Source organism: Taudactylus pleione, unplaced genomic scaffold, assembly GCF_031769625.1.
Source record: "Taudactylus pleione unplaced genomic scaffold, aTauple2 ptg000447l, whole genome shotgun sequence".
Classification (NCBI taxonomy): domain Eukaryota; kingdom Metazoa; phylum Chordata; class Amphibia; order Anura; family Myobatrachidae; genus Taudactylus; species Taudactylus pleione.
This window is the reverse complement of record NW_028284849.1, coordinates 324,506-336,515: the sequence shown is the minus strand read 5'-3', so window position 1 is coordinate 336,515 and position 12,010 is coordinate 324,506. Positions and strand designations below refer to the sequence as shown.

At 48.3% G+C, this 12,010-nt stretch overlaps 1 protein-coding gene across 1 annotated transcript in view; it reads left to right on the top strand.

Annotated features, from left to right (window-relative positions):
* The window catches only part of ZC3H18 (zinc finger CCCH-type containing 18), a 177,613-nt gene that overhangs the window by 108,618 nt on the left and 56,985 nt on the right, over positions 1 to 12,010 (top strand). Inside the window, exon 9 of the mRNA XM_088448005.1 lies at positions 3,066 to 3,316. Coding sequence (XP_088304131.1) covers positions 3,066 to 3,316 — 251 coding nt within the window. The remainder of the gene's footprint in view (positions 1 to 3,065; positions 3,317 to 12,010) is intronic.

Below are 12,010 nucleotides of genomic sequence, written 5' to 3'. Positions count from 1 at the left end.
TTACACCACTTGGACCTGACCATTGCACTGCTGCAACGGCACGGCTGGCTAATCAACTGGCAGAAGTCCACTCTAATCCCGTCTCGGAGGATTCTGCATCTTGGAGCCTTATTGGACTCGGGACAGCAAAGGATCTTCGTGACGGAGGACAAGATCTCTGCTTTACAGTCAAGGGTGCGCAGTTGTCTGCACAGCCGCCGGGTGTCCTTACACTCGGCGATGAGGTTACTGGGCTCCATGGTGTCGGTGTTCGACATGGTGGAATACGCCCAGTTTCACTCCAGACCTCTGCAGCACCTGATCCTGTCCAAGTGGAACGGGCTGCCTCAGTCTCTGAAGTCCCAGACGATTGTGCTCACCCCGGAGGTTCGCCTGTCCCTTGCGTGGTGGTTAAAGACGACCCACCTCAACAAGGGACGTCCGTTCTGGGTTCCAAATTGGGTCCTGTTGACAACGGACGCCAGTCTTCGGGGCTGGGGAGCAGTTTCGGGTCCACACTTGTTCCAGGGCAGGTGGACGCCGACAGAAGCGGAGCTTCCAATAAATATCTTGGAACTCCGTGCGGTCTTCAATGCTCTCCTGCAGGCACAGCGGTTTCTCCACGGTCACCCGGTGCAGGTCCAGTCGGACAACGCTACCACCGTGGCCTACATAAACAGGCTAGGAGGAACTCGCAGTCGGGCGGCTCTCGTAGAGGTCTCTCGGATCCTGGTTTGGGCGGAGCGCAATCTTCCGGCCATATCAGCGGTCTTCATCCCGGGAGTGCTAAATTGGGAGGCGGACTTTCTAAGTCGCCAGGACGTTCATCCAGGGGAATGGTCCCTGCACCCGGACGTTTTTCAACTACTGGTGGACAGGTGGGGTCTTCCAGAAATCGACCTCATGGCGTCCCGGCACAACAACAAGTTGCCGGTGTACGGGTCTCGCACAAGAGACGAAGGGGCGTCTCTGGTGGATGCTCTGTCCGTCCGGTGGACGTTCCGGTTCGCATACCTGTTCCCTCCGGTCTCCCTTCTTCCACGGGTTATCCGGAAATTCAAACAGGAAGGAGGGACGCTCCTGTTGATAGCTCCCGCGTGGCCCAGACGGCACTGGTTCTCAGACCTTCAGGGTCTGTCCGTGGACAGTCCTCTGCGGTTGCCGCTACGACCGGACCTTCTGTCTCAGGGTCCTTGCCTTCACCCGGACCTGACTCGGCTGTCTTTGACGGCGTGGCTGTTCAGACGGCCATGCTGAGGTCCCGGGGGTTTTCCAGCTCTGTGGTGCGTACCATGTTACGAGCTCGGAAACCGTCTTCCGCGAGGATATACCATCGCGTGTGGCATACGTTCTTCCAGTGGTGTCGACCGAGAGGTTATGCACCGCGGGAGTTTCGTCTGTCTCGGATTCTCGCCTTCCTGCAAGCGGGACTAGATCATGGGCTTCGCCTTGCTTCTTTGAAGGTACAGGTTTCGGCCCTATCTGTCTGGTTTCACCGTAGGATTGCTACAATCCCGGATGTGCGCACCTTTATGCAAGGTGTTCTCCGTATTCAGCCGCCCTTTGTTCCACCTGTGGCGCCTTGGGATTTGGCTGTGGTCCTGAGGGCTCTCCAAGGACCGCCGTTTGAACCACTGGGCTCAGTGGATATTAAATGGCTAACAGCTAAGACTGTTTTCCTTCTGGCCATTGCTTCGGCCAGACGTGTTTCTGAGTTAGGGGCTCTTTCTTGTAGACCCCCTTTCTTGGTTTTTCATGGGAACAGGGCAGTGCTCCCCACTCGGCCCGAGTTTCTTCCCAAAGTTGTTTCCCAGTTTCATGTTAACGAGGAAATAGTTGTTCCGGCCTTTAACTCACCGGGTCTTTCCGTGGGTGAGGCCTCTTTGGATGTTGTGCGGGCCTTAAGGACTTATGTTGACCGCACTTCTTCGTTTAGGAAGTCGGACGCTTTGTTTGTCCTCTATGGCTTCCGTAAAAAGGGTTGGCCTGCTTCAAAGCAAACTTTGGCAGCCTGGATCCGTATGGCTATTTCTGAAGCTTATCTTCATGAAGGCCTACCGGTCCCTCCTTCTCTGAAGGCTCATTCCACTAGGTCTGTGGGTCCTTCGTGGGCAGCTCGACGTGGTGCCTCGGCAGTTCAGATCTGCAAGGCTGCTACGTGGTCCTCTGTCCATACCTTCGTGAGGTATTACAGGTTTGACACCTTCGCCTCTCAGGATGCTTCCTTCGGGCGGCGGATTCTCCTTTCTGCACAGGAGCGTCCCCACCCTTAAAGGATACTGCTTTGGGACATCCCCAAGGTATCCTGTGGATACCCTATGGACCCTGAAGTAGAAAATATGAGATATGGTAAGAACTTACCCTTGTTATCTCTATTTCTACGAAGTCCATAGGGTTCCACAGGACTCCCGCCCTGTCGCACCTGTGCTGCAGATGGGCTTTGCTCTGGTCACCGGTTTTCCGTCTCCCTCTGGTGAGAATGTGATTCTTGTATGTGTCCAGATCTTTGTTCTCTCTCTTCCTTCTCCTCCTCCGGCCTATGGCTTGGTAACTAACTGAGGTGCCTTGGCTCGGGGGCGGGGTATAGGAGGGGGACTCAGTGCATCCTGGGAGGCTGAAAGCTTAACTCTTTGGTGCCCTGCGACTGACGTCACACCTATACCCCAAGGTATCCTGTGGAACCCTATGGACTTCGTAGAAATAGAGATAACAAGGGTAAGTTCTTACCATATCTCATATTTTCAGCACTGTATATAAGTTGTGTCCTTGTCCTGCACTGTAATGTACTGTTACTTGTTTCTTGTTCACCTATTAGTGCTATGTACGGCGCTGCGGAACACTTGTGGCGCCATATAAATAAAGGGTTATATATATATATATATATATATATATATATATATATATATATATGACTTATGGGATAATTTTACTATGTAGTTTTTTTTTTTTAATGAGTACACAAAGCACTATATAAAAGTGTCAGCCTATACTATTGTGCGCACTGTTTGCCAGCGTTTCGCCTTATGTGATTGTAAAGCCGTTTCCTCCATCGGAGCTGTCCTCATACCTTTCTTCTCTCCGCCCAGGAAAGGGAGCGAGAAAGGGACAGAGACAGACAGCGAGACAGGGAACGGGACCGCGACAGGGGTCGAGACAGAGAACGGCGTCAGCGGGAAAGAGAGCGCGACCGAGAGCGTGAGCGGGACAAGGACCGGCAGAAAAGGAAAGATGAATGGGAAAGGGAGCGAAGCAAGAGGGACGAGAAGGAGCGTCAGAAAGATAAAGAGAAGGAGAAAGAGAAGGAGAAAGTGAAGATCAAGTCTCCCCCTCTGCCAAGGTGCGTGCTCTCCGGTTCCACGGACTGGTTCGATTGTGACAGAGGCCCATGGGTGGTTGGTCAAGGTGGCTAATGGTCACCCGTATAAAGGGCGATCAGGCTGTCACAATCGGGCCTGATTCAGAGATGTACGCTAATGCAATCGCAGTTACGATTCAGTACGCAGCTGCCGTGTGAAAATACGCTACTGCTGCAGCTGCCTGGGAATGTACTGAGACGCCCACCGGCAGCTTCGCGGATCCAAGCAAGTGCATACAAACACGCAGCGCTGGCCGCAGATCCTTCTGGAATTGTAAGTAACCTATGGCCACGGAAACTGAGACACTAGCGCCAAGTTTTCTGCGTACTGGATGGCAGTAGTATGCTGAGACATGCCCCAAAAAACGTCCGCCACATGCCTGCGTTTTTTTTTTTCCACCATCCCCGTAACCGTTCCTAAATGTCAATCACTCTTTGCAGAGAGATCCTTACTGCGCGCAGCATCGCTAAGGCACCTTGGCACGTGCGATCGCGACACATGGAAAGTCGGCCAGTAATCGCTTAACTGCGTAAATATCATTGCGTCCACATCTGCATCAGGCCCTTGTGTCCTGCGCTGTCGTCCCCTGGTCAATCCGGGCCTTTAACTATATTCTGTCCGATCAGTCACTAATGAGTCATTTATATGAAGTGCTTTATACAAAGGGAAGAAATGTTTTTGGACTGTTTATTATCTTTTATTTAACATGTGTATTAGCTAATATTAGATTGTTTTTGTTTTTTTTTCTCTATATATAGATATATATAGATATATAGATATATATATATAATTTCCTGGTTTTAGGTTACTGGCTTGGCTTTGATTTGAATCGTGGCTCTTTGTTTTCTTGTGACTGTAGTGAAATATTTTACATTCTTGATGAGTTTCTAAAATTTTGTTTACTTTAGATCTGAGGTGTTTTTTGTTTTTTTTTCTTTTTAAAAGCGACATTTGCCTGATTGGTTTTGGTGCTAGTTGCTACCACTGCAGACTATGGCTCTCGGCCGCTGTGAGTTGACGTCTCAGAGTGTATCATTATTTGCTGTACTGCGATATCACCATATATACAGCATTATAGTGAGCCAGCACATAGAGACGTGTGTCTGTCCCTCTCCCATTGTAGCCTGGGGTCTGGAGCTGTTTGGTCTGCGGTCGCAGCTGCCTGCGATGGAACTTTCCTGTTGGGTAACTTCTGCCGCTCCTAGTGTAAAGCTGGCCACACACTAGACCAACTTACATCCAACCAGCCAACTAGTTGATTGGTTGGAATGAAAATCTGGTAATGTATGGGAGTAACTGACAATCAGCAATTTGCTCCCAAACGCCGGAAAATGGACAAAAACTGTTGTTAGAACAAATTGTTTAGCTCAAACATTTAACAAACTTGTCTGACGCCATTTTCATCTGTTTTCTGGCATTTAGGAGCAAATTGCTGATCATCAGTTACTCCCATACGTTACCAGATTTTCATTCCAACCAATCAACAAGTTGGCTGGTTGGATGTAAGTTGTTCTAGTGTGTGGCCAGCTTAATAAAGCAAGGGTGGGGTGTAAAATTATTGAGATGTCCTTTAGTTTGGGGACCTCATACTGAAGAAGCATCATTGCATGTGTAAATATATTTTAGCCTTCATCAAGGAATTCATGTTTTGTCCATGAATGAGCATCAATTCCTTTCATTATGGCTGTTCTGTGCAGCCGGTCAGCGTTACAGGGGTTAGTAGTCATTATTATTATTATGATTATATCGCCTGATAAACGACTGTATATTAGCTCAGGCCAATATTTTGTCACTTTGTATTTATAAGTCACGAGGCAATACCATGAAGCACAGAAAGCGAGAGATCCCGCTGCGGCCATGGGTCGTCGTCTTGCGCTGCAGCGGCCAATTGTCCTGCGACATGTTTGAGGCGCTAATTGCGCAGTCTACCGTCTCCCAACATGCAGGCGCTCTATGCGATATTTGGTATTTTAGATACATTCTCAATATATTAGTTGACAGGTAGAAACCGTTTGCAGACCTAGAAATCATTGGTATATTGTGAAGTTCACAGGTCATTTAAAGATGAGTGGATGCTGTAAAAATAGCATTATAAATGATGTGTATGTTCCTGGCTTCTGTCTGGTGCTGTATTTCCATCTAAGCCAATATTTTATCGTAGTGACTGATGCTGGCTCCGGTCAGCGCAGGTCGTGACTCACATTATTGCAAACCGGGCGTCCTAGGAGCGCCACTAAAATAAAAAATGATTGAAATGGATTCAACACAAATAGTGAACAATAATAAAAAACTTCGGCTAGTCCATGGATAACGCATTTATATCACTGCGAGAGACGGCAGCAACTGAAAAGAACAGCGCAAAATAGTGTCCGTTAAACTATTCTATAAAATACAATACAGATAACGTGGCAGAATGTTTACTGTCTATAAAGAACTGGTTTAAAAGAAAGAGAGGAAAAAAGGAAAAGCGTATATATTTTAGAAGCAGTGGCGGTCAGGCTTCAGGAGTGCGACGAGATAGATATATATTATAATATTACACACACACGCATACATTGTACCTTACAACAGGGACAGGAAACCTGCTTTAGAGACTCCCAAATCCAGAGAGATCCCATGAAATCGGTTTAAGATAAATGATGCAGACTAATAATTCAGGAGTCCGTTATGCGTGGATAAATCTTCCTGATCCTAGTTCCAAATAAGCGGCACAGCTAGAAGTGTGTACAGTAACATGGGATCTGCTAGGAAGGGTCTAGCTTACTTACAGTGCCACAAGTTGTGTCTCTCTCAGTGCTTTCCAACGATAGACAGTTCTTCAGTGCATGCCGCTTGTTACTGGGGATAATCAGCCGTCTCCTTGGCCTCTGCTTTCATGTGTCCCGTTTCCTCGTGCGCTGATGACTCTCTCAAAGATATCTGTAGGTCGAGAAAGCCTCTGAATGTATAAACTACCTCATTAACTAGTTTTTCAGCTGTCTCTCCCGACTGATCAGATCTCTGTAATCACACAGCAGTAAAGATGTTTGAACAGCAAAAAAAAAAAAAACATAAAAATAAAATCAGCAAAAATAACAATAAAATAATAATAAAAAAAAAATTGGGAAAAAAATATATATATATTTTGCAGTCACCTATGTGGCCTTCAAGTCACCACCAAAAATTGTCCTGGCCAATAAAATTCAATTTTTATACTCTTGTGGCAAGCTGTCACTTCTGGTTCACCAGTGATCGGTCTCATGGCGTAAATGGTTGGTCTATTCCTCCAGTCTGGCCAAAGCTTGCCCATCGTGTGTATGTGTGGCCCAGACAGGCCCAGAGCTGTTCATGATGTGATTTCCTTCGTGACTTTGCCCAACAAATACCTGTAGCCGTAATATCTGAAGAGCCTTCTTCTGCGCTGAATTCCTCGTGGTGCTCTTGTGTGTGTGAAATCGCACTAACCCAGCGGACGTAGACGCTATATAGGCTGAACCCGTAATACTCGGGTGAGAGCAGGCTATACATTCTGTAACAACCAGTGTCCTCATTAATAGTGAATTAACATGTTGCATTCTCATAATTAATGGATCAGCTCAGGAATGTCCAGGGAATTTGTATGTTCTTCCCGCGTTTTCATGTGTTTTTTCCATGTTCTCCTGTTTCTGCATAAAGCCCTAACCATATTGGTCAGTTACATTGAATAATTTAGTTCATTTTATTGCCTGCTGGCAAAAATGGATCTTACGCCGGGAACAGACGGAACGATTTACTCCATTGGTGATATCGTTCAGTCTTATCACCTCACCTGCCGGGCTCAGTGTCGTTTCCCCACATTGAGCCTACACACTAAACCAGTGGTTCTCAAACTCTGTCCTCAGGACCCCACACAGTTCACGTTTGCAGGTCACCCAGCAGGTGCACAGGTGTAATCATTACTCAATGACACATTTTAAAATGTCCACAGGTGGAGCTAATGATTTCACTTGATTCAGTGTGGAGACATGGAAAACATGCACTGTTTGGGGTCCTGAGGACCGAGTTTGAGAACCTGTGCACTAAACGATATCGTTCAGTGACGTCACTGTGTCAGATTGGCCTGCAAGTACGGCCGATGAAAGATATCGTTAACTATCCGCAGTAGCACACATCGTTAACGATGTCTTGCATACACATGGAACGGTATGAACGATAACGATATTGTTATCCTTCACAATATCGTTCTGTGAGTATGCATCCTTACAGGGGTATTCAATATGGGTGCGATAACATCGTTTTTGCTTGACGTCATTATCGCAGGTTTGACTTTTACACCGTATTCAATTTCAAAGACTTATCGCAGTTTTGAAAAGTCTTTGCTAAAAAAAAACGGGGATAACTTTTCACCATTGAATAGGTGACGAAAAAAAGTGCAGAATTGGGGTTGGGGGTTGCAGGCTTAAAAAAAATAGCCTGTACCCCTGGGACTGACATTTAAAAAAGAACTGTGTCAAAATAAATAAATAAATAGGGACACCCCAAAAAATTAATTAAAAAATTGGGGTGAAAAAAAAAAATGGGAAAAAATTGTTTAACAATAGGGAAATAGGTTCAGGGCTATTCTGCAAGGATGCGGCACGTGTTTTCTAGAATAGAATTATAGCGGCAGGTGCACAAATGCAGAATTGTTAAAAACTTACTTTAGGGACTTAAAAATATGCTAGTACCCATTTTCATGTACCCCAGATTTGATGGGACCACTTAAAAAAAACGAAAAAAATAACCTAAGTGCTCTTCTGCACTCACTTCTTCAATGTCGGGAAAAAAACACCTGCTGCGGCTATTTAAATCCCCGACTTTCAATTAAAGGCTAAAACGGGGGTACCCATAGTGATCCCCCATGTTTTTACTACTTTAGGGGGGTCTTACACATTTTTTAAGGAAAAATTCGTAACTTTACGCAAATCCAACTTCGGAGTTTCCCGTTTTCGTTAATTTTATATTGAATACGGGTATAAGCGGGAGCGCGCCCGATACTTTAACGCAGGTAAAAACTCCGATATGAAACGTTAACTTCAACAGGGAAGTTAACGTTTCAAATTGAATACCCCTTCTTAGTGTGTTTATATAGACTGTAAGCTTTAATGTTAGGGATACAATAGAGGTAGGGCACTCTGGGCGCTGTAAGTCCTAGCTGCCCAGGGTCCTATTCACCTCAGAACCAAAATCTAATTCATATATAGGAGGTGTATATGTGGGGCAAAAACTCCTTGCTCTGGAAAACATTCAAAGAGAAGGAATTATTTGTATATAGTAATGAACAATAGAGCATCGTTAAGGACGTAATATGTAAACATGAGCATAATATCAGGCGGATATAAAAGTATGGGCAAAAGCAGTGATCTAATAACATGGCTGTGGTAATTCCTTATGCACACCAAGTGATAATGTCCAAAAATACCATTACCCTTACACAAGGGTTATAGTCAAAGAAACCGGAACGTATCCAGATAGTGGGCAATGGGACCCCTAGGTTACCTGTTTCCACAAACTCTGGATATTCTAGGGAGTACTAGAGCTTACGCTATTCCTGGATGGCTCCTTAGTAGTCCACACACCTGCCGCCGACGCGTTTCGCCCTCCTGGTCTTTGTCCAGGCATGCTCGTGCTGCTGATTACAATGCTACGCGGCAAGCCTATATTCTGTGTGCGACTGGTCTGCCTATGCTGTGAACAGGACCTGGGTCGCGCCGACCCGGGTTACCCGTTCACACTGCACCGCGAGCTGGATCGAACACTTGTTCAACCTTTTTCGTTACTTGGGTTGAAACGCCGTATCGCTCGATCTGGGTTATTTCACCTGGGCCCCTTCACACCACACAGTAACCCGGGTTAGGGAATGCTAAAAATGAAGCAGAGCATGCTGGGATGTGTACTTCCACGCCAGCTGGGGGTGCCACAGGTTGCTTATCCCTTTATTTAAAAACAAAAACAAAACAAAAAAAACTCTAATCTCCTGTGGTGAGAAAAGTGCGACTGATTTTAATTGTTTAATAACTTTGGGAATTGTTTTATTTTTAGGAACCTTTCCCTGCCTTTGGACTTTTTTGTTTAAAACCGTGTTCAGCCCAGGGGCTATTTGTGAGCGTCTGACTGTGCTTTGCTGGTTTTCTGCAAAAGAAGAATGTGTACAGCGCTGATCTGGTCTCCAGGCAGCGACGACGGGCTCTAGAGATACTCGGTAGGGTCCTCAGCCGGCACTGCTCCCTGAGCTGAGAGGATCTGTGACTGTGCGGGACGCTCACAGGCGGCCTGTGTTGCTGCGCCTGCATTACTTTCACTTTCTTGGCCGACTGGAAGTTTACAGAGTGCTGTAGTAAATAGGCAAAAGGGTCTAGGAGCAAAGTTTCCCTGGGTGAAGCAATGCACCTCTGCTCGGGCTGTACTTTCCTTCTATTGAACCTGCCCAATGTCACCCCCCCCCCCCCTGCTCACAATGTGTGCTTTCCCCGTGCACACTGCCCTCATTCTTTGACAAAAGATTTGGGCTGACCGCACTTGTGTGTTGTATTTTTGCTGCCACTCTTCCTGGTGTTACAGCCACAGACTGAATGTACGCTTCCTAATAGCAGCTTTAGCTTTGGACGTGTTTGACGGGTTCCGAGCTGTGACCAGGCTGCTCCCCGGCTGTGCATTGGTCTCTTCAGCATCCCATGGTTTTCATGCTAATTCATGTGCTGTAAATGATCTTATTTTATTGTGTTGGTTTGTGCATTGAATCATTTGGAAGGAGAATGGTGGCGCGTGTTGCAATGCTTTCTTTCACTTCATCATTTCCCCCCTACTTGGCAATTTCTTTAACACCCCCCCCCCACCCCCACCCCCTCCACTGGGTAATATTCTTTTTCCAAAAACCATTTGGAAATGATTGAATTAGGTCAAGAACATCTATTTATAACTTCTCCAACACGATTTTATAAAAAAGGAAATTTTTTTTTTTAATGAATCGCACATTAATATTTATCTTGTAAATATCGGTTTATTGGAACATTGATCATCGGAACATCACGACTTTGCGACTTTACATTTCCCCGGCGGCTGCCTCTCCTTGCAGTCGCTGGGTATACACTGGGGGGCTGAGAGCTGCATGACTTACATTTCCCCGGCAGCTGCTCCTCCCTGCAGCCGCTGGGTATACACTGGGGGCTCAGAGCTGCATGACTTACATTTCCCCGGCAGCTGCTCCTCCTTGCAGCCGCTGGGTATACACTGGGGGGCTGAGAGCTGCATGACTTACATTTCCCCGGCAGCTGCTCCTCCCTGCAGCCGCTGGGTATACACTGGGGGCTCAGAGCTGCATGACTTACATTTCCCCGGCAGCTGCTCCTCCCTGCAGCCGCTGGGTATACACTGGGGGCTCAGAGCTGCATGACTTACATTTCCCCAGCAGCTGCTCCTCCCTGCCGCCGCTGGGTATACACTGGGGGGGGCTGAGAGCTGCATGACTTACATTTCCCCGGCAGCTGTTCCTCCCTGCAGCCGCTGGGTATACACTGGGGGGCTGAGAGCTGCATGGCTTACATTTCCCCGGCAGCTGCTCCTCCCGGCAGCCGCTGGGTATACACTGGGGGGCTGAGAGCTGCATGACTTACATTTCCCCGGCAGCTGCTCCTCCCTGCAGCCGCTGGGTATACACTGGGGGCTCAGAGCTGCATGACTTACATTTCCCCGGCAGCTGCTCCTCCCTGCAGCCGCTGGGTATACACTGGGGGGCTCAGAGCTGCATGACTTACATTTCCCCGGCAGCTGCTCCTCCCTGCAGCTGCTGGGTATACACTGGGGGCCTGAGAGCCGCATGACTTACATTTCCCCGGCAGCTGCTCCTCCCTGCAGCCGCTGGGTATATACTGGGGGGCTGAGAGCTGCTTGACTTACATTTCCCCGGCAGCTGCTCCTCCCTGCAGCCGCTGGGTATACACTGGGGGGCTGAGAGCTGCTTGACTTGCATTTCCCCGGCAGCTGCTCCTCCCTGCAGCTGCTGGGTATACACTGGGGGCCTGAGAGCCGCATGACTTACATTTCCCCGGCAGCTGCTCCTCCCTGCAGCCGCTGGGTATACACTGGGGGGCTGAGAGCCGCATGACTTACATTTCCCCGGCAGCTGCTCCTCCCTGCAGCCGCTGGGTATACACTGGGGGGCTGAGAGCTGCTTGACTTACATTTCCCCGGCAGCTGCTCCTCCCTGCAGCCGCTGGGTATACACTGGGGGGCTGAGAGCTGCTTGACTTACATTTCCCCGGCAGCTGCTCCTCCCTGCAGCCGCTGGGTATACACTGGGGGGCTGAGAGCTGCATGACTTACATTTCCCCGGCAGCTGCTCCTCCCTGCAGCCGCTGGGTATACACTGGGGGGCTGAGAGCTGCATGACTTACATTTCCCCGGCAGCTGTTCCTCCCTGCAGCCGCTGGGTATACACTGGGGGGCTGAGAGCTGCATGACTTACATTTTCCCGGTAGCTGCTCCTCCCTGCAGCCGCTGGGTATACACTGGGGGGCTGAGAGCTGCATGACTTACATTTCCCCGGCAGCTGCTCCTCCCTGCAGCCGCTGGGTATACACTGGGGGGCTGAGGGCTGTATGGCTTACATTTCCCCGGCAGCTGCTCCTCCCTGCAGCCGCTGGGTATACACTGGGGGGCTGAGAGCTGCATGACTTACA